This window comes from Monodon monoceros, unplaced genomic scaffold (assembly GCF_005190385.1).
Source record: "Monodon monoceros isolate NGI ecotype Baffin Bay Population unplaced genomic scaffold, NGI_Narwhal_1 Super_Scaffold_16, whole genome shotgun sequence".
Lineage (NCBI taxonomy): Eukaryota > Metazoa > Chordata > Mammalia > Artiodactyla > Monodontidae > Monodon > Monodon monoceros.
In genome coordinates this window covers 26,267,598-26,287,658 of record NW_021703772.1, presented here as the reverse complement: position 1 = coordinate 26,287,658, position 20,061 = coordinate 26,267,598, and the positions used below count along the sequence as shown (strand labels likewise).

Here is a 20,061-nt window from a genome sequence, read left to right as displayed (position 1 = left end):
AGCAGAAGGCTCTCAGTGCTCCCAGCTAGAAGGGAACACATTATCTTGCATTTAAAACGTATGCTCAATGCTGTTCTTCAATAAACGTTAGAAAAGGAAGCAGCTTTGATGCTGCCTTTTTTCCATTTTATGTTTTACTCATTCAAAAAAATTTGGAACATTTTATTCTTTTAAGGTCGACTGAGCTGTAAAATTGAGTAGTATTTGTGGACCTCCAGTCAAATTCTATAGAAAACATCTCCAGCTTTCCTTGATACCTGCAGTGACAAGGAATTCAGGGTGATCCTCATGAGGTAGCCAGCTCTTTTTGGATAGTTTTATTTTCAAGCAGTTTTCTTCCTTCCTTTTACCAAATGTTTGTCATCCTTTAACTTCCATTCACACTGGCCCCATTACTGATCTCTAGAGCCCACAGAATAACTTTTTGTTGCCTGTTAATACCCTTCATTTGAATATGATTTTTCTCTTTAGACCATATATTAAGATTCTAGATCTTTTTGTTTCTTTCAGGAAGAAAATGTCAAAACTGTCCTGATGAACCCAAACATTGCATCGGTGCAAACCAATGAAGTGGGCTTAAAGCAAGCAGATACTGTCTACTTCCTCCCCATCACCCCTCAGTTTGTCACAGAGGTTATCAAGGCAGAACGGCCAGATGGATTAATTCTAGGCATGGGTGGCCAGACAGCTCTGAACTGTGGTGAGCTCTTTTAAGTTTAATTGCAGAGTTTTGGTTCACACACTTATATATAATATTTTTTTGTTTGAATTTATTTAGCAGTTGTGCTCTGTGTGTTCATAAAAGTTTTCCGCTGTGTGAGGAAGCTTAGTAAACAGCCACCTGAAAATGTCACATGATGAACATTACCAGTTTATTTCACAGAACAGCTGGGGGACAAAAAGAAACCTTTTGCTTTAATGCTGCATGGTGACTGGGTAGGTGTTTTGAGTCCCCCTCGTCCGTCCCAGGATACTGCTTTTCTGTTACCAGTGAAACTCTGAGAACTATTATGAGTGAAAAAGGGGATTTAACATTGATTAAGTGCTCTGTGCTCTTATGTATCAGCCCTGTGGCATTTGACTTTCAAATATATTTTCATGTTTACATAGATCAGTCTCTCTACCATCCCTTCATGCATCTGCTGAGTCCAATGCTCTGTCCTATTTAAAATATTTCAAACCTTCAGAATTAGATCATGAATGAGAATCTCACTGGCTAGCTTGGGTAAGCAGTTGGTGATATAATTTGTATATCAACTATAAAAAACAGCCAAAGTTAGATGTTAAGTTAGTGGGAACACAAACGATTTTGTTAATTTTTAACCTAGATAGATACCCACATCACTGAGATTATTTACACAAGAGAAGCTCATTATAGGAATAGACCTTCCTTAGAAGGAAATGAAATATACTAAAATCTTAAGGCTCACTGTAATTCTATGATTTTTATTAATGAGAATAATAAAAATCATTTGGAGAAGGTGATAATATACATAATAGTAGCACCAGCAAAATGTTTTGCTAAAATGTCTTCAGAATTTTTCTTTCAAAAATTTTTTTACTCTGAGTGCAATTCTGTTGTGGACTCTGGTGGCTTTTTGGAGTTAAGATTTTTTTAAAAAAAAAGTTGTATTCAGATATCTATTATAGAAAACATAAGAGTTTGATATGTTAAAAATTGATTTATTTTGTTTTTCTGTAGGAGTGGAACTATTTAAGAGAGGTGTGCTCAAGGAATATGGTGTGAAAGTCCTGGGAACCTCAGTTGAATCCATTATGGCCACAGAAGATAGACAGCTGTTCTCAGACAAACTAAATGAGATTAATGAAAAGATTGCTCCAAGCTTTGCAGTGGAATCGGTAAGAAATCTTTGTTCTGGAGAAACAGGACCATTATGTGTCTTGCGTTGTAGAGAGAATGATTTGTCATGCCTAAAAATAATAAAGTATTATATTTGTATATGTTATCTTCCAGAAATGTGTTATTACTTCAGAGACACTGTGTATTAATTGTGGCATTCAATGCTAAAACATTAGGGACAGGTATTAATAGTTTATTTTTATGAAAAGGGAAGCATAATCTCAAAGGTGATGTGGTTTATCAATGGTTGATGTGACCTGAGTATCAAATCTCCTGAATCAAAACAAAGAACCATATCAACTTGCAATGCCAAAGTAATTTTTACCTTCTTCCTGGGATCAGTCACACATTTTGTAAGTGCGAATGTCCTGCAAATGGGAAATGGTTGAATTTAAATTTTTTTTTAGGGACTTCCCTGGTGGTCCAGTGGTTGTCTCTGTGTTTCCGCTGCAGGGGACACAGATTTGATCCCTGGGTGGGGAAATACGATCCTGCATGCCATGCAGCATGGCCAAAAAATAAACGAACAAATTTTTTTTTCTTAGAATGGAATAAACATTTTACAATAAAATTATCTAGAAAAAAAAGCCACTGGATCTAATCAGTAATATTTATGACTGAGAAACCTGTGGCTTAGATGGTTAAAGAGGACAGATTGTTTTGCATTTCTCTTAATCATTTTCCATCGTATCCTGTGCCTATTGATGGGCTATTACCAGGTGCCAGGAAAAGATCAGCTTCCTGTACATCTCTTTTTGTCCCTGACTTTATTCCTGATTTCAGTCAGTGAAATGGGGGTACTGGAAACAGTTTCTGATGCAACTTCCTCAGTGTAGAAATAGGCAAAACCTCTGGGATAAGGCAAGTACTGCTGGGACAACTAAAAATGGGCTATGTATGTTTTCAGAAAAGCATGCTATCAAGTATATAGCATGTTGCAAAGCTGTCAATCAGGAACAATCCCAGGATAGCTCTGCTGAACATGTGGAAAGCTCCTGCCATATATTTATTCTTTCATTGCCAGATTTAATTATGTCCTTGCTTCCTTAGGATGAGGAATAGGCATATGGGAAAGGTATAATTACATCCCCATTGGTAGTGTAATAAAATTCCATGACAGAAAAATATAGCCAACATATGCTGTATTCTGTAAGTTAAAAAAAAAAAAAAATCCCAAGCTTCTGAGACTACTCTCTGACTGAACTTGAAAAATGAAAAATCTCTTTCTATATAATATTCCTAATGGCTTATTGCAGTAATATCAAGTTAGATTCTGTAGTAGAAAACCTTGCTTTGTTAAGAGACCAAGACTTTTAAACTGAACTTAAAAATTCAGTATAGCTCCCATTCTCAAATTAATGACAACTATCTCACCTCTGGCCATTGTTTTATTTTTTATACTGCAAAATAAAATTTACCCCAAAGGTGTTAAAAAAAAAAGCCTTCACTGTATATTAAAAAATTCTAAAATTTAACTTAAAATTTGTAAAATAACACTTGTTTTTCAGAAGGAGATGAGGGAATAATAGAACATTTTCATAGTCATTTTTTCCAAATAAACTGATTTACCTGAATTACCAGACTCTCTTGGTTGGTCTTTTCTACTGTCAGCTTTTAAAACTTTGAGTCCTTGTTCTTGTTGACAGATTGAGGATGCACTGAAGGCGGCAGACACCATTGGCTACCCGGTGATGATCCGTTCTGCCTATGCCCTGGGTGGGTTAGGCTCAGGCATCTGTCCTAATAGGGAGACCTTACTGGACCTCAGCACAAAGGTATGTATTTTCGCAGACCAAATTCTGACCAGCCAAGAAAACTCCCTGATATAGTCTTTCAATTAGAGAAAGTTATGTAGATAAGAAATAACCTTTTCTCTGTTTATAAATCACTGCCACATCTCTAAATTGTTGTCCAAGAGGTGACACTTTTGAAAGGGAAATACAGTGCAATTACTTACACTGGAACATAGCATTAATCCAAAGTCCGTCTTTACTGTACTGTCTATTGATTTCATTGATAGACAGTCAATCCAGTTCCATCTCCCTCTGCTACAAAATCTGCTCCAAAACACCCATCTTGCTAAAATATATTTTAGTGGTTTAAAAAAAAAACAATATAATGTCCCATTTTGCCATTATCTTTTGAAACAATAAGACATGGATGACATCTGGTAAGGGAAATAAAACACATTGAGTAGTTTAGCTTTACCTCAAATTCAGGTGTTTAACATATATACAATATAAACCTCTTAGTACTATGAATGAGTGATTACTCTGCCAACTGCCACACACATATATAAGCAAAAGTGAAATCTGAGTGCTTACCATTTACATAAAAATCACTTTATTTCTGAATACTCCTTTTCTTAAGTATTAAAGGGAAGATCTTGAAAATTAAGATATGCTCCAAAAAATAAATTAGAAATTAACACAGAAATCATGCTTCACGAAATCAGCGACTTTTGCCCACACTCTATTCCCACAGAATAGAGCAGTGACTTGCAATACCGGGGCTCAGTAAGTGCTTGTTGAGTGAATGAATATGTGTGTGGGCAAAGAGGCTTATGTAACTTTCCATGTAGCAGTTATGGATGTGAAGCTGACAGAATTATTGTGATGGCTATTTTTAGGGGTGCTGAGTAAATATCAAGCAGAGTTTATACCTTTATCATTATTTACGTTTTAGAGTGAAAAAGAATGAGCCCTTGAATTGTTGACATAAGATTTTGAGCACAAACAGATAAAATTAAATGTATTTTAATAACTGCAATGACAAACGTACATGTCTACAAATTGGATTGAGTTTTTCTAAAGTTGCCAAAAAAAAAACCCCAAAAGGGAAACATATCTAATACAAATGTTCCCTATTTCCATCTGGACTTCTGAATCATGTATTTAAAGAAAAGACATGTTTGTGGAGGTATACATTTTTTTCCTCTAGCATATTAGATGTTCCCAATCTTTTTATTTAAAAAAATTTTTTTAACATCTTTATTGGAGTATAAGTGCTTTACAATGGTGTGTTAGTTTCTGCTTTATAACAAACTGAATCAGCTATACATATACATGTATCCCCATATCTCCTCCCTCTTGCGTCTCCCTCCCACTCTCCCTATCCCACCCCTCTAGGTGGTCACAAAGCACCGAGCTGATCTCCCTGTGCTATGTGGCTGCTTCCCAATAGCTATCTATTTTACATTTGGTAGTGTATATATGTCAGTGCCACTCTCTCACTTCGTCCCAGCTTACCCTTACCCCTCCCTGTGTCCTCAAAGCCATTCTCTATGTCTGCATCTTTATTACTGTCCTGCCCCTAGGTTTTTCAGAAACGATTTTTTTTTTCGATTCCATATATATGTGTTACCATATGGTATTTGTTTTTCTCTTTCTGGCTTACTTCACTCTGTATGACAGATTCTATGTCCATCCACCTCACTACAAATAACTCAATTTCGTTTCTTTTTATGGCTGAGTAATGTTTCATTGTATATATGTGCCACTTCTTCTATATCCATTCATCTGTCGATGGACACTTCCACGTCCTAGCTATTGTAAATAGAGCTGCAATGAACATTGTGGTACATAACTCTTTTTGAATTATGGTTTTCACACGGTATATGCCCCGTAGTGGGATTGCTGGGTCGTATGGTAGTCTATTTTTAGTTTTTTAAGGAACCCCCATACTGTTCTCCATAGTGGCTGCATCAGTTTACATTCCCACCAACAGTGCAAGAGTGTTCCCTTTTCTCCACACCCTCTCCAGCATTTACTGTTTGTAGATTTTTTGATGATGGCGATTCTGACTGGTGTGAGGTGATACCTCTTTGTAGTTTTTTTGTTTGTTTGTTTTTGTTTTTGTTTTTTTTTAAACATCTTTATTGGGGTATAATTGCTTTACAATGGTGTGTTAGTTTCTGCTTTATAACAAAGTGAATCAGTTATACATATACATATGTTACCATATGTCTTCCCTCTTGCGTCTCCCTCCCTCCCACTCTCCCTATCCCACCCCTCCAGGCTGTCACAAAGCACCGAGCTAATATCCCTGTGCCTTGCGGCTGCTTCCCCCTAACTATCTACCTTACTACGTTTGTTAGTGTGTATATGTCCATGACTCTCTCTCGCCCTGTCAAAGCTCACCCTTCCCCCTCCCCATATCCTCAAGTCCGTTCTCCAGTAGGTCTGCGTCTTTATTCCTGTCTTACCCCTAGGTTCTTCATGACATTTTTTTTCCCTTAAATTTCATATATATGTGTTAAGCATACGGTATTTGTCTTTTTCTTTCTGACTTACTTCACTCTGTATGACAGACTCTAGGTCTATCCACCTCATTACAAATAGCTCAATTTCATTTCCTTTTAAGGCTGAGTAATATTCCATTGTATATATGTGCCACATCTTCTTTATCCATTCATCCGATGATGGGCGCTTAGGTTGTTTCCATCTCCGGGCTATTGTAAATAGAGCTGCAATGAACATTTTGGTACATGACTCTTTTTGAATTTTGGTTTTCTCAGGGTATATGCCCAGTAGTGGGATTGCTGGGTCATATGGTAATTCTATTTTTAGTTTTTTAAGGAACCTCCATACTGTTCTCCATAGTGGCTGAACCCATTCACATTCCCACCAGCAGTGCAAGAGTGTTCCCTTTTCTCCACACCCTCTCCAGCATTTATTGTTTCTAGATTTTTTGATGATGGCCATTCTGACTGGTGTGAGATGATATCTCATTGTAGTTTTGATTTGCATTTCTCTAATGATTAATGATGTTGAGCATTCTTTCATGTGTTTGTTGGCATGCTGTATATCTTCTTTGGAGAAATGTCTATTTAGGTCTTCTGCCAATTATTGGATTGAGGTTTTTTGTTGTTGTTGTTATTGAGCTGCATGAGCTGCTTGTAAATTTTGGAGATTAATCCTTTGTCAGTTGCTTCATTTGCAAATATTTTCTCCCATTCTGAGGGTTGTCTTTTCATCTTGTTTATGATTTCCTTTTCTGTGCAAAAGCTTTTAAGTTTCATTAGGTTCCATTTGTTTATTTTTGTTTTGATTTTCATTTATCTAGGAGGTGGGTCAAAAAGGATCTTGCTGTGAGTTATGTCATAGAGTGTTCTGCCTATGTTTTCCTCGAAGAGTTTTATAGTGTCTGGCCTTACATTTAGGTCTTTAATCAACTTTGAATTTATTATTGTGCATGGTGCTAGGGAGTGTTCTTTTTTTTTTTACATCTTTATTGGAGTATAATTCCTTTACAATGGTGTGTTAGTTTCTGCTTTATAACAAAGTGAATCAGTTATACATATACATATGTTCCCATATCTCTTCCCTTTTGCGTCTCCCTCCCTATCCCACCCCTCTAGGTGGTCACAAACCACTGAGTTGATCTCCCTGTGCTATGCAGCTGCTTCCCACTAGCTATCTATTTTACGTTTGGTAGTGTATGTATGTCCATGCCACTCTCTCACTTTGTCACAGCTTACCCTTCCCCCTCCCTATATCCTCAAGTCCATTCTCTAGTAGCTCTGTGTCTTTATTCCCATCTTACTCCTAGGTTCTTCATGACATTTTCTTTTTCTTATATTCCATATATATGTGTTAGCATATGGTATTTGTCTTTCTCTTTCTGACTTACTTCACTCTGTATGACAGACTCTAGGTCCATCCACCTCACTACAAATAACTCAATTTTGTTTCCTTTTATGGCTGAGTAATATTCCATTGTATATATGTGCCACATCTTCTTTATCCATTCATCCGATGATGGACACTTAGGTTGCTTCCATCTCCTGGCTATTGTAAATAGAACTGCAATGAACATTTCGGTACATGACTCTTTTTGAATTATGGTTTTCTCAGGGTATATGCCCAGTGGTGGGATTGCTGGGTCATATGGTAGTTCTATTTGTAGTTTTTTAAGGAACCTCCATACTGTTCTCCATAGTGGCTGTACCAATTCACATTCCCATCAGCAGTGCAAGAGTGTTCCCTTTTTTCCACACCCTCTCCAGCATTTATTCTTTCTAGACTTTTTGATGATGGCCATTCTTATGGTGTGAGATGATATCTCATTGTAGTTTTGATTTGCATTTCTCTAATGATTAATGATGTTGAGCATTCTTTCATGTGTTTGTTGGCAATCTGTATACCTTCTTTGGAGAAATGTCTATTTAGGTCTTCTGCCCATTTTCGGATTGGGTTGTTTGTTTTTTTGTTATTGATCTGCATGAGCTGCTTGTAAATTTTGGAGCTTAATCCTTTGTCAGTTGCTTCATTTGCAAATATTTTCTCCCATTCTGAGGGTTGTCTTTTTGTCTTGTTTATGGTTTCCATTGCTGTGCAAAAGCTTTTAAGTTTCATTAGGTTCCATTTGTTTATTTTTGTTTTTATTTCCATTTCTCTAGGAGGTGGGTCAAAAAGGATCTTGCTGTGAGTTATGTCATAGAGTGTTCTGCCTATGTTTTCCTCTAAGAGTTTTATAGTATCTGGCCTTACATTTAGGTCTTTAATCTATTTTGAGTTTATTTTTGTGTATGGTGTTAGGGAGTGTTCTAATTTCATTCTTTTACATGTAGCTGTCCAGTTTTCCCAGCACCACTTATTGAAAAGGCTGTCTTTTCTCCATTCTATATTCTTGCCTCCTTTATCAAAAATAAGGGGACCATATGTGCATGGGTTTATCTCTGGGCTTTCTATCCTGTTCCATTCATCTCTTTCTGTTTTTGTGCCAGTACCATACTGTCCTGATTACTGTAGCTTTGTAGTGTAGTGTGAAGTCAGAGAGCCTGATTCCTCCAGGTCCGTTTTTCTTTCTCAAGATTGCTTTGGCTATTCGGGGTCTTTTGTGTTTCAATACAAATTGTGAAATTTTTTGTTCTGATTCTGTGAAAAATGCCATTGATAATTTGTTAGGAATTGCATTGAATCTGTAGATTGTTTTGTGTAGTATAGTCATTTTCACAATGTTGATTCTTCCAATCCAAGAACAGGGTATATCTCTCCATCTGTTTGTATCATCTTTAATTTCTTTCATCAGTGTCTTATAATTTTCTGCATACAGGTCTTTTGTCTCCTTAGGTAGATTTATTCCTAGGTATTTTATTCTTCTTCTTGCAATGGTAAATGGGAGTGTTTCCTTAATTTCTCTTTCAGATTTTTCATCATTAGTGTATAGGAATGCAAGAGGTTTCTGTGCATTAATTTTTTATCCTTCTACTTTACCAAATCCATTGATTAGCTCTAGTAGTTTTCTGGTAGAGTCTTTAGGATTCTCTATGTATAGTGTCATGTCATCTGCAAACAGTGACAGCTTTACTTCTTCTTTTCCGATTTGGATTCCTTTTATTTCTTTTTCTTCTCTGATTGCTGTGTCTAAAACTTCCAAAACTATGTTGAATAATAGTGGTGAGTGTGGGCAACCTTGTCTTGTTCCTGACCGCAGTGGAAATGGTTTCAGTTTTTCAGCATTGAGAACGATGTTGGCTCTGGGTTTGTCATATATGGCCTTTATTATGTTGAGATAAATTCCCTCTATGCCTGCTTTCTGGAGTGTTTTTATCATATGGATCTTGAATTTTGTCGAAAGCTTTTTCTGCATCTACTGAGATGATCATATGGTTTTTATACTTCAGTTTCTTAATACGATGTATTACATTGATTGATTTGCATATATTGAAGAATCCTTGCATTCCTGGATAAACCCAATTTGATCATGGTGTATGATCCTTTTAATGTGTTGTTGGATTCTGTTTGCTAGTATTTTGTTGAGGATTTTTGCATCTATGTTCATCAGTGATGTTGGCCTGTAGTTTTCTTTCTCTGAGACATCCTTGTCTGGTTTTGGTATCAGGGTGATGGTGGCCTCATAGAATGATTTGGGGAGAGTTCCTCCCTCTGCTATATTTTGGAAGAGTTTGGGAAGGATAGTTGTTACTCTTCTCTAAATATTTGATAGAATTTGCTTGTGAAGCCGTCTGGTCCTGAGCTTTCGTTTCTTGGAAGATTTTTAATCAGTCTCAATTTCAGTGCTTGTGATTGGTCTGTTTATATTTTCTATTTCTTCCTGGTTCAGTCTCAGAAAGTTGTGCAGTTCTAAGAATTTGTCCATTCCTTCCATGTTGTCCATTTTATTGGCATATAGTTGCTTGTAGTAATCTCTCATGATCCTTTGTATTTCTGCAGGGTCCGTTGTTACTTCTCCTTTTACATTTCTAATTCTATTGATTTGAGTCGTTTCCCTTTTTTTCTTGATGAGTCTGGCTAATGGTTTATCAATTTTGTTTATCTTCTCAAAGAACCAGCTGTTAGTTTTATTGATCTTTGCTGTCATTTGCTTCATTTATTTTTCATTTATTTCTGATCTGATCTTTATGATTTCTTTCGTTCTGCTAACTTTGGGGTTTTGTTGTTCTTCTTTCTCTAATCGCTTTAGGTGTAAGGTTAGTTTGTTTATTTGAGGTGTTTCTTGTTTCTTGAGGTAAGATTGTATTGCTATATACTTCCCTCTTAGAAATGCTTTTGCTGCATCCCATAGGTTTTGGGTCATTGTGTTTTTATTGTCATTTGTTTCTAGGTTGTTTTTTTTTTTTTTGCGGTATGTGGGCCTCTCACTGTTGTGGCCTCTCCCATTGAGGAGCACAGGCTCCAGACACGCAGGCTCAACAGCCATGGCTCACGGGTCCAGCCGCTCCGCGTCATGTGGGATCTTCCCGGACCGGGGCATGCACCCGTGTCCCCTGCTTCGGCAGGTGGACTCTCAACCACTGCGCCACCAGGGAAGCCCTAGGTATTTTTTGATTTTCTCTTTGATTTCTTCAGTGATCTCTTGGTTACTAAGTAGTGTACATTTTAGCCACCATGTATTTCTATTTTTTACAGATTTTTTCCCGTAATTTATATCTAGTCTCATAGCGTTGTGGCCGGAAAAGATATGTGATATGATTTCAGTTTTCTTACATTTACCAAGGCTTGCTTTGTGACCCAAGATATGATCTATCCTGGAGAATGTTCCATGAGCACTTGAGAAGAAAATGTATTCTGTTGTTTTTGGATGGAATGTCCTATAAATATCAATTAAGTCCATCTTGTTTAATGTATCATTTAAAGCTTGTGTTGCCTTATTTAATTTAATTTTGGATGACCTGTCCATTGGTGAAAGTGGGGTGTTAAAGTCTCCTACTATGATTGTGTTACTGTCGATTTCCCCTTTTTTGGCTGTTAGCATTTTCCTTATGTATTGAGGTGCTCCTCCATTTGGTGCATAAATATTTAAAATAGTTATATCTTCTTGGATGGATCCCTTGAGCATTATGTAGTGTCCTCGTTGTCTCTTGTAATAGTCTTTATTTTAATGTCTATTTTGCCTGATATGAAAATTGCTACCCCAGCTTTCTTTTGATTTCCACTTGCTTGGAGTATCTTCTTCCATCCCCTCACTTTCAGTCTCTTTGTGTCCCTAGGTCTGAAGTAGGCCTCTTGTAGACAGCATATATATGGGTCTTGTTTTTGCATCCATTCAGCCAGTCTATGTCTTTTGATTGGAGCATTTAATCCATTTACTTTTAAGGTAGTTATCGATATGTATGTTCCTATTACCATTTTCTTAATTTTTGGGGGTTCATTATTGTAGGTCTTTTTCTTCTCTTGTGTTTCCTGCCTAGAGAAGTTCCTTTAGCATTTTTGTAAAGCTGGTTTGCTGGTGCTGAATTGGCTTAGCTTTTGCTTTTCTTTAAAGTTTTTAATTTCTCCATCAAATCTGAATGAGATCCTTGCTGGGTAGAGTAATCTTGGTTGTTGGTTTTTCCCTTTCATCACTTTAAATATGTCCTGCCACTCATTTCTGTCTTGCAGAGTTTCTGCTGAAAGATCAGCTGTTAACCTTATGGGGATTCCCTTGTATGTTATTCGTTGCTTTTCCCTGCTGCTTTTAATATTTTTTCTTTGTATTTAATTTTTGATAGTTTGATTAATATATGTCTTGGTGTGTTTCTCCTTGGATTTTTCCTGTATGGGACTCTCTGCAGTTCCTGGACTTGATTAACTATTTCCTCTTCCATATTAGGGAAGTTTTTAGCTGTGATCTCTTCAAATATTTTCTCAGTCCGTTCCTTTTTCTCTTCTTCTTCTGGAACCCCTATAATTCGAATGTTGGTGCGTTTAATGTTGTCCCAGAGGTGTCTGAGACTGTCCTCAGTTCTTTTCATTCTTTTTTCTTTATTCTGCTCTGCAGTAGTTATTTCCACCATTTTATCTTCCAGGTCATTTATCCGTTCTTCTGCCTCAGTTATTCTGCTATTGATTCCTCCTGGAGAATTTTAAATTTCATTTATTGTGTTGTTCATCATTGTTTGTTTGCTCTTTAGTTCTTCTAGGTCCTTGTTAAATGTTTCTTGTATTTTCTCCATTCTATTTCCAAGATTTTGGATCATCTTTACTATCATTACTCTGAATTCTTTTTCAGGTAGACTGCCTCTTTCCTCTTCATTTGTTAGGTCTGGTGGGTTTTTATCTTGCTCCTTCATATGCTGTGTGTTTCTCTGTCTTCTCATTTTTTTATCTTACTGTTTTTGGGGTCTCCTTTTCGCAGGCTGCCGGTTCATAGTTCCTGTTGTTTTTGGTGCTTGCCCCCAGATGCTAAGGTTGGTTCAGTGGGTTGTGTAGACTTCCTGGTGTATGGGACTAGTGCCTGTGATCTGGTGAATAAGTTGGGATCTTGTGTTTCTCGTGGGCAGGTCTGCGTCCTTTCGTGTGTTTTGTGGTGTCTTTGACCTTATTATGATTTTAGGCAGCCTCTCTTCTAATGGGTTGGGTTGCGTTCCTGTCTTGCTAGTTGTTTGGCATAGGGTATGCAGCATTGTAGCTTGCTGGTCGTTGAGTGGAGCTGGTTCTTAGCGTTGAGATGGAGATATTTTGGCGAACTGCCACTGTTTGATATTATGTGGAGCTGGGACATCTCTTGTGGACCAATGTCCTGAACTCGGCTCTCCCACCTCAGAGCACAGTTCTGACACCCAGCTGGAGCACCAAGACCCAGTCCTCCACACAGCTCAGAAGAAAAGGGAGAGAAAATGAAAGAAAGAAAGAAAAAAACCAACAAAATAAAGTTATTAAAATAAAAAATAATTTTTAAAAATAATAATATTTAAAAGTAATAAAAAAGGAAAAAAAGAAAGAAAGAGGAGAGCAACCAAACTGAAAAACAAATCCACCAAAAATAACAAGTACTAAATTTATACTAAAAAAAACAAAAGCAGACAGACAGAACCCTAGGACAAATGGTAAAAGCAAAGCTATAGGAACAAAGTCACACAAAGAAGCATACACATACACACTCACAAAAAGGGACAAAGGAAAAAAAACCATATATATCGTTTCTCCCGAAGTCCACTGCCTCAGTTTCGCAATGATTCGTTGTCTATTCATGTATTCCACAGATTCAGGGTACATCAAGTTGATTGTGGATGTTTAATCCACTGCTTTTGAGGCTGCTGGGAGAGATTTCCCTTCCTCTTTGTTCCCACAGCTCCAGGGGCTCAGCTTTGGATTTGGCCCCGCCTCTGCGTGTAGGTCGCCAGAGGGCCTCTGTTCTTCGCTCAGACAGGACAGGGTTAAAGGAGCAGCTGATTCGGGGGCTCTGGCTCACTCAGGCCGGGGGCAGGGAGGGGTACGGAATGCAGGGTGAGCCTGTGCAGGCAGAGGCTGGTGTGACGTTGCATCAGCCTGAGGCACACCGTGTGTTCTCCCGGGGAAGTTGTCCCTGGATCCCAGGACCCTGGCAGTGGCGGGCTGCACAGGCTCCTGGGTGGGGAGGTGTGGAGAGTGACCTGTGCCACACAGGCTTCTTGGTGGCTGCAGAAGCAGCCTTGGTGTCTCATGCCCGTCTCTGGTGTCTGCGCTGATAGCCGCGGCTCGCGCCCGTCTCTGGAGCTCGTTTAGGTGGTGCTCTGAATCCCCTCTCCTCACGCACCCCAAAACAATGGTCTTTTGCCTCTTAGGCAGGTCCAGACTTTTTCCCAGACTCCCTCCCGGCTAGCTGTGGCGCACTAGCCCCCTTCAGGCCACGTGAACACAGCCCTCTCCCTGGGGTCTGACCTCCGAAGCCCCAGCCTCAGCTCCCAGCCCTGCCTGCCCCGGCGGGTGAGCAGACAAGCCTCTCGGGCTGGTGAGTGCTGGTCAGCACCGATCCTCTGTGTGGGAATCTCTCCGCTTTGCCCTCTGCACCCCTGTTGCTGCATTCTCCTCCGTCGCTCCCAAGCTTCCCCCTCGCCAGCCCCTGTCTCTTCCAGTGAAGGGGCTTCCTAGTGTGTGGAAACCTTTCCTCCTTCACAGCTCCCTCCCACTGGTGCAGGTCCCGTCCCTATTCTTTTGTCTCTGTTTTTTCTTTTGCCCTACCCAGATACTTGGGGAGTTTCTTGCCTTTTGGGAGGTCTGAGGTCTTCTGCCATAATTCAGTAGGTGTTCTGTAGGAGCTGTTCCACATGTATATGTATTTCTGATGTATTTGTGGGGAGGAAGGTGATCTCCACGTCTTACTCTTACGCCATCTTGTATGTCTCCCCCCCCGCAATGTTTTTAATATTAACAACCTCATTATTACTGTCAGTCGTGACCAATGTATACTTATTCTCAATTAAAAATGTATTTTTTTACAATATAAAAAGCATTCTAAACACTCAGTCGTATAAAAATATTTACAATGAAGACAACTTTGGAATGGGATATTTTAAAATTATTTATATTTCTCTAAAATAGTTAGTAAGCCATTGAATGGTTTTCTTTGTTGAAACCCTAGCTTTTCATTTGAGAATAATGACTTCTATTGTTATATCCCAAGCTACCGCTTACTCTCTTGGGATTATATTTAGCATTATTAGAAACTGCATTAACCTGATCTAGGTCCCTAAGTTAATCTTTGTATAAAACCTGAGACTTGAAAGAGAAAGAAGAAGCTGAGGCAACAGGTGAAGATGATCTCAATAGTCCTTGTGTCCAGTCTACTCCATTAGAATGCAAAAGCCTTCCTCAGATTCATCTCCTTTGTTTCCCAGATTTTTTTTTCTATTAGCAGGCTATCATAATGACAAATAAATCATTATTAAATTGTTCACACTGGCTACAGAGTTTCCTAACCACTTTGAAAACCTCACCATGGGTAGCTGTGGGGACCCATGTGTTACATTTTGAAGTGCACATGCTGGAGCCTGTAGTGTTTGCTGAGGTTAAAAAAACAGTGTTGAGACACATCACGGAATAACTTACATTGAGTTATTATTTCGTTATGCTACCTGCTAATAATTTGAAAAAATTCAAATTACTTTCCCCAGTTGCTTTCTCTTACCTTCATTGCCATAAAAAATCAAATTTATTATGAGACAAAGGGACATTTCTGTCTTGGATTTTCAGCCACTAAATGTCCTAAGGTCGGAGACCATCTTTTTCAGATTTTGGGTTCAGCATTCTACCCACCAGGGGGTACAGAGTAAATAAGGAATGATAATTATACTAATTCATATCTGTTTAATCAGGCAGGCATGATATACGATTCAGTATTTAAGCACTTAGGCAGTGATTACCCATAATAATAGTCGTGTATGGTTCTTTTAATTCCCAAGTTTCATATGCCATCTTGGCTAACTGTTTACAACCATCATCATCTCCTTTCTTCTCCTCATCAACATCAACTGACTTTTATTGTGTGTGTTCTTTACAAAGCACCCTCAGCTATTTTAGAGAAAGACAGAATCTTTAGACTTATTTTTCCATATTTATTTGCACTTATCACATCTCTGCTTTCACAGAAGCCTAGCTGCAAAAATAATTTCATTTCCCTTTGCCTGATTGCTCAATTATTTTCTCTTTTTCCTAAATTAGTTTGATTTAATGTCATATCAGCACTTTGAATGGCAAGCCTCAATAATGTAAATCAAGCATATTCACTGCAGAATGCTATTCCTAGTACCTCACTGATTTTCCGACACATTGTGCCTTCTGCAGCATAGAGGAGGATGGAGACTAGGCTTGAGACTTCAGGGAAGACCAGGATTTAGGCCAGGGCGCTTTGCCAAATAGCCACGTTAATGCTAGTGCCTTTCCTTACTCTTCGATGTCTTTTGTCACCAATTTCCAGGCCTTTGCTATGACCAACCAGATTCTGGTGGAGAGGTCAGTGACAGGTTGGAAAGAAATAGAATATGAAGTGGTCCGAGATGCTGATGACAACTGTGTCACTGTCTGTAACATGGAAAATGTTGATGCCATGGGCGTTCATACAGGTAGGCAAGGAATCTTCAAGCATTATGGTAATGGCTTCAGCTCATATCTCTGGTGGCTCATAGCAGTCTTTATTAAGTCCCTTTCTTTAAATTACTATTCTTAGCATACACATTAGTGATAAAATTTTACACATATATAGTATTTTACAGCATTGAAAATACTCTCATATTTAATTTGATCTTCACAAAAACCCTCTGAAGTAGGGCAGATATTATTATCCTGATTTCATTTGAGGAAAGGGTAAAATATAAGCAATGCTGTGAAGGTAAAATCTGTAAGATTTGGTGTTGAGAAGTAAGGCATGAGGTTAAGAAGGCTTGAAGCAGACTGGGTGTTAGTCACCAAGTGAATGAGAAAATAGCCACAGTCAATAGAAATAGGTGAAATAAATAGGTTTCTCAGGAAGGGAAGCTGGTTAGACTAGAGGGCAAAGCTGATGACTTAGGATTTAGAAATGCTAAAGTTTAAAAGTGGGCGGAAATCTCAAGAAGAGGAGAATGTAGAGCTGGAACTCAGGAAAGAGGATAGAAATAAAGAAGTTGATGCAAGGTCATTGGAAGTCTTTGTATAAAGAAAATAGTGGAAGCTGGAAGCATAGACTGAGTGTTCAAGGGCATAGGTGTAGAAGGAAAGAGAATAGGGTCAAGGACCATACCCTGGGAAACATTTAGATTTATAGGGCAGAAGAAAAAGGACGGATTGGTGTTGAAAAAAAGAAGGGAATGATAGTTACCTTATAAGCCAATGCACAAAAATATTTTATAAAAGAGCTTTGGTTTTGACTGTAGCAAATACTATGAAAGGTCAAGAATGAAGATTTAATGTTGCTTTTGGATGTTCAAGAGGACAGTTTCAATGCAAAGTTGGTTATGTGAGCCGTATGGAAAGGAATTATATGACTATGAGTGATAAGAAGACCTGGTAGGGCTTCCCTGGTGGCGCAGTGGTTGAGAGTCTGCCTGCCGATGCAGGGGACGCGGGTTTGCGCCCTGGTCTGGGAGGATCCCACATGCTGCAGAGCGGCTGGACCCGTGAGCCATGGCCGCTGAGCCTGCGCGTCCGGAGCCTGTGCTCCGCAGCGGGAGAGGCCACAGCGGTGAGAGGCCCACGTACCGCAGAAAAAACAAACAAAAGAAAGAACTGGTAAATTTTCAAAAGGTTTAGTCATGTAAGGAATGAGAGAGATGGTTCTTATAACCATCTGGCAGTTCAGAGAGGGGCTCCTTGAGCCTGTAGTGATCTGAGCTTGTTTGTAGGCAGAAGGGATGGTGACTAAGGACTAAGAGATTGAAGATACAGGGGGCTATAATTGGAGAGAAGTGAGAAAATGGGAAGGGATGAGATTTAGAAAATTGATGGGTGAAGAGGAGCTGATATTTTATGGAAGGAAGAACTTGAAAGCTAATTCATGAGACATAGAAGGGAAATTGAAGAAGTTAATGTCAATCCAGTAAGTAGATGACTAAGCCTTGATAGCTTCATGATCTTGGGAAAGCTTAGAGTGATTTCTGTAAATATGTCAGAGTAATACAGGTAAAACAATCAGAGGGAATGTGCCTTGTATGTGTTTCCCTAAGATAATTCTTTTCCCAGCAAACCCTCAGCCTGTTCTGTTTCTTGTGTCATGCAAATAGATTGTTAAGTTACTAAAGTTGGTTATTTAGATATGCTACCAAATAACAAGTGTTGCTTGGATGTACAGGTGATTCAGTTGTTGTGGCCCCTGCCCAGACGCTCTCCAATGCGGAGTTTCAGTTGTTGAGACGTGTTTCAATCAATGTCGTTCGCCACTTGGGCATCGTGGGTGAATGCAACATTCAGTTTGCCCTTCATCCTACCTCAATGGAATACTGCATCATTGAAGTGAATGCCAGACTGTCCCGAAGCTCTGCCCTGGCCTCAAAAGCTACTGGGTAAGGCCAGAACGATTGACCATGGGTTTGCAGATTGAACTGGAAAATTGAAAGCTAGTGGAAGAATGTGCTGCATTTGCAAACTATAGTCCCCATTTCTGTATGCTGACTCCCAGTCATGTCCTATGGACATGGTTATTAATGAGCTTGCCGCCAGATTGAGGCAAATGGTATTGCTAGCTGGCTTTGTTTGCTGGCTAATCATAAACTAATCAAGATCTGGGTGGTCAAAGCAGGCTGTGAAAAATCTGCTTCTTAATTGCACTTTGCAGATGTTGTTAAAAAGTACAAGTTAATCCTTAATTTTAGTCCTTCACTGACTTTTTTAGGTATATAACAAATTTTGGACAAATAATAGAGTTCACTTGACTCAAGCATGCAATCACATTATTTTATTTTAGCAAAACTTCACAAGACCAAACAACAGTAGGTTTTTTTCTATAGGTAAATCTTGCAACTAAATAAATAAATTTGTATCTACTTAACAATTGCTAGCAAGCATGACTGGAAGGAACACTAATTAATATCTTTTGTTTCTATTAATATCTTTAACATCTGGTATTTAAATTACACGACATTTTAAAAATATTTACCTCTCAAGCTATTTTTATGTAGCTAGACAGTGCTACATGGAGTGTGGAAGGAGTGATGAACTAAACAAGAGTCAAGAGACCTGAGTTCTCCTTCTGGTCCTTCTACTAATTGTGGGACTTTGGATAAATCACTACTGTCTCTGTCAGTTTCTTCACCTCTTAGGTGGGGAAGTTGTACTAAAGGACTCATATATAATTCTATAGTTCTGTGAATTAATTTTTCAAATACAATTACCCAAACTGACATTCCAGAAGAGTATGGTCAAGTTTCCAGAGTGTTAGTTGTGTTAGGAGCCCAAAGTTCAAAGATAATTTGGAAACAGAGCAAGGACCCAAACTTTCAAGGACTGCATTTTATGACCTTTACATCCCCCATAGTACCAGCTAACTCCACCGTCTTCCTAGGTGCAGACATGTATATATTTTTATAAAAGAATATTTTGCAGATTCTTATCTTAGTGGAAATTATACACAAGTGAGTACTTTATTTCTCAAGGAAGCTATTGATTTTGGGTTGAAGAGGTGAAGGTTGGGAGTTGTAGCACTGCATGTCAGGCATAGACAGTGAACTCTTTTGTGATCTGTGCTTCTGTACTTTATCATGACTCACTTTATTTTATAAGGAGCTATTAAATTTTCATACAGAACTGAGAATCAGGTGTGTTTTATACCTTGATGTGAAATAATACCAGAATTTCTAAGAAAAACCAATTTATATTTTGAGCTGTTTTTAATACTTATTGCTGAAAGAAAAAAAAATGTCTCCTCCTTTATAGCTACCCATTGGCATTCATTGCTGCAAAGATTGCCCTAGGAATTCCACTTCCAGAAATCAAGAACGTTGTATCAGGGAAAACGTCAGCCTGCTTTGAACCGAGCCTGGATTACATGGTTACCAAGATTCCTCGCTGGGATCTTGATCGTTTTCACGGCACTTCTAGCCGAATTGGTAGCTCTATGAAAAGTGTAGGAGAGGTGAGTCCTTGGTTAATTCCTCTCTTTCATCCTTGTTCTCAGTTATTTTGTCCAACCCTAATGTCATTGAAAGTCTTCAGTTTCCTTGGATACTGGGTTACTGATTGGAGGATACATGTGAATTTCATTTCCTCCCTAGTGTCTCCACATAAGGCATAGCTGTTTTTTTTTTTTCTTTTTCTTTTTTTTTTTTTGCGGTACGCGGGCCTCTCACTGCTGTGGCCTCTCCCGTTGCGGAGCAAAGGCTCCGGACGCGCAGGCTCAGCGGCCATGGCTCACGGGCCCAGCCGCTCCGCGGCATGTGGGATCTTCCCGGACCGGGGCACGAACCCGTGTCCCCTGCATCGGCAGGCGGACTCTCAACCACTGCGCCACCAGGGAAGCCCTACATAGCTGTTTTAAATCTTAATTTTTTTATCATGCTTCAAGGTGCACAATAGAATTATAACTCA

At 38.8% G+C, this 20,061-nt stretch overlaps 1 protein-coding gene across 2 annotated transcripts in view; it reads left to right on the top strand.

Annotated features, from left to right (window-relative positions):
• Positions 1–20,061, top strand: part of CPS1 (carbamoyl-phosphate synthase 1) — a 144,656-nt gene that overhangs the window by 51,847 nt on the left and 72,748 nt on the right. For both annotated transcript variants that reach the window (XR_003793943.1, XM_029225263.1), the window contains exons 14-19: positions 511–700; positions 1,703–1,860; positions 3,508–3,636; positions 15,983–16,127; positions 17,831–18,041; positions 19,411–19,609. Coding sequence is in view for 1 of the 2 variants with exons in the window: in XM_029225263.1 (XP_029081096.1) it covers positions 511–700; positions 1,703–1,860; positions 3,508–3,636; positions 15,983–16,127; positions 17,831–18,041; positions 19,411–19,609 (1,032 nt within the window). In the remaining variant the exon portion in view is untranslated. The remainder of the gene's footprint in view (positions 1–510; positions 701–1,702; positions 1,861–3,507; positions 3,637–15,982; positions 16,128–17,830; positions 18,042–19,410; positions 19,610–20,061) is intronic.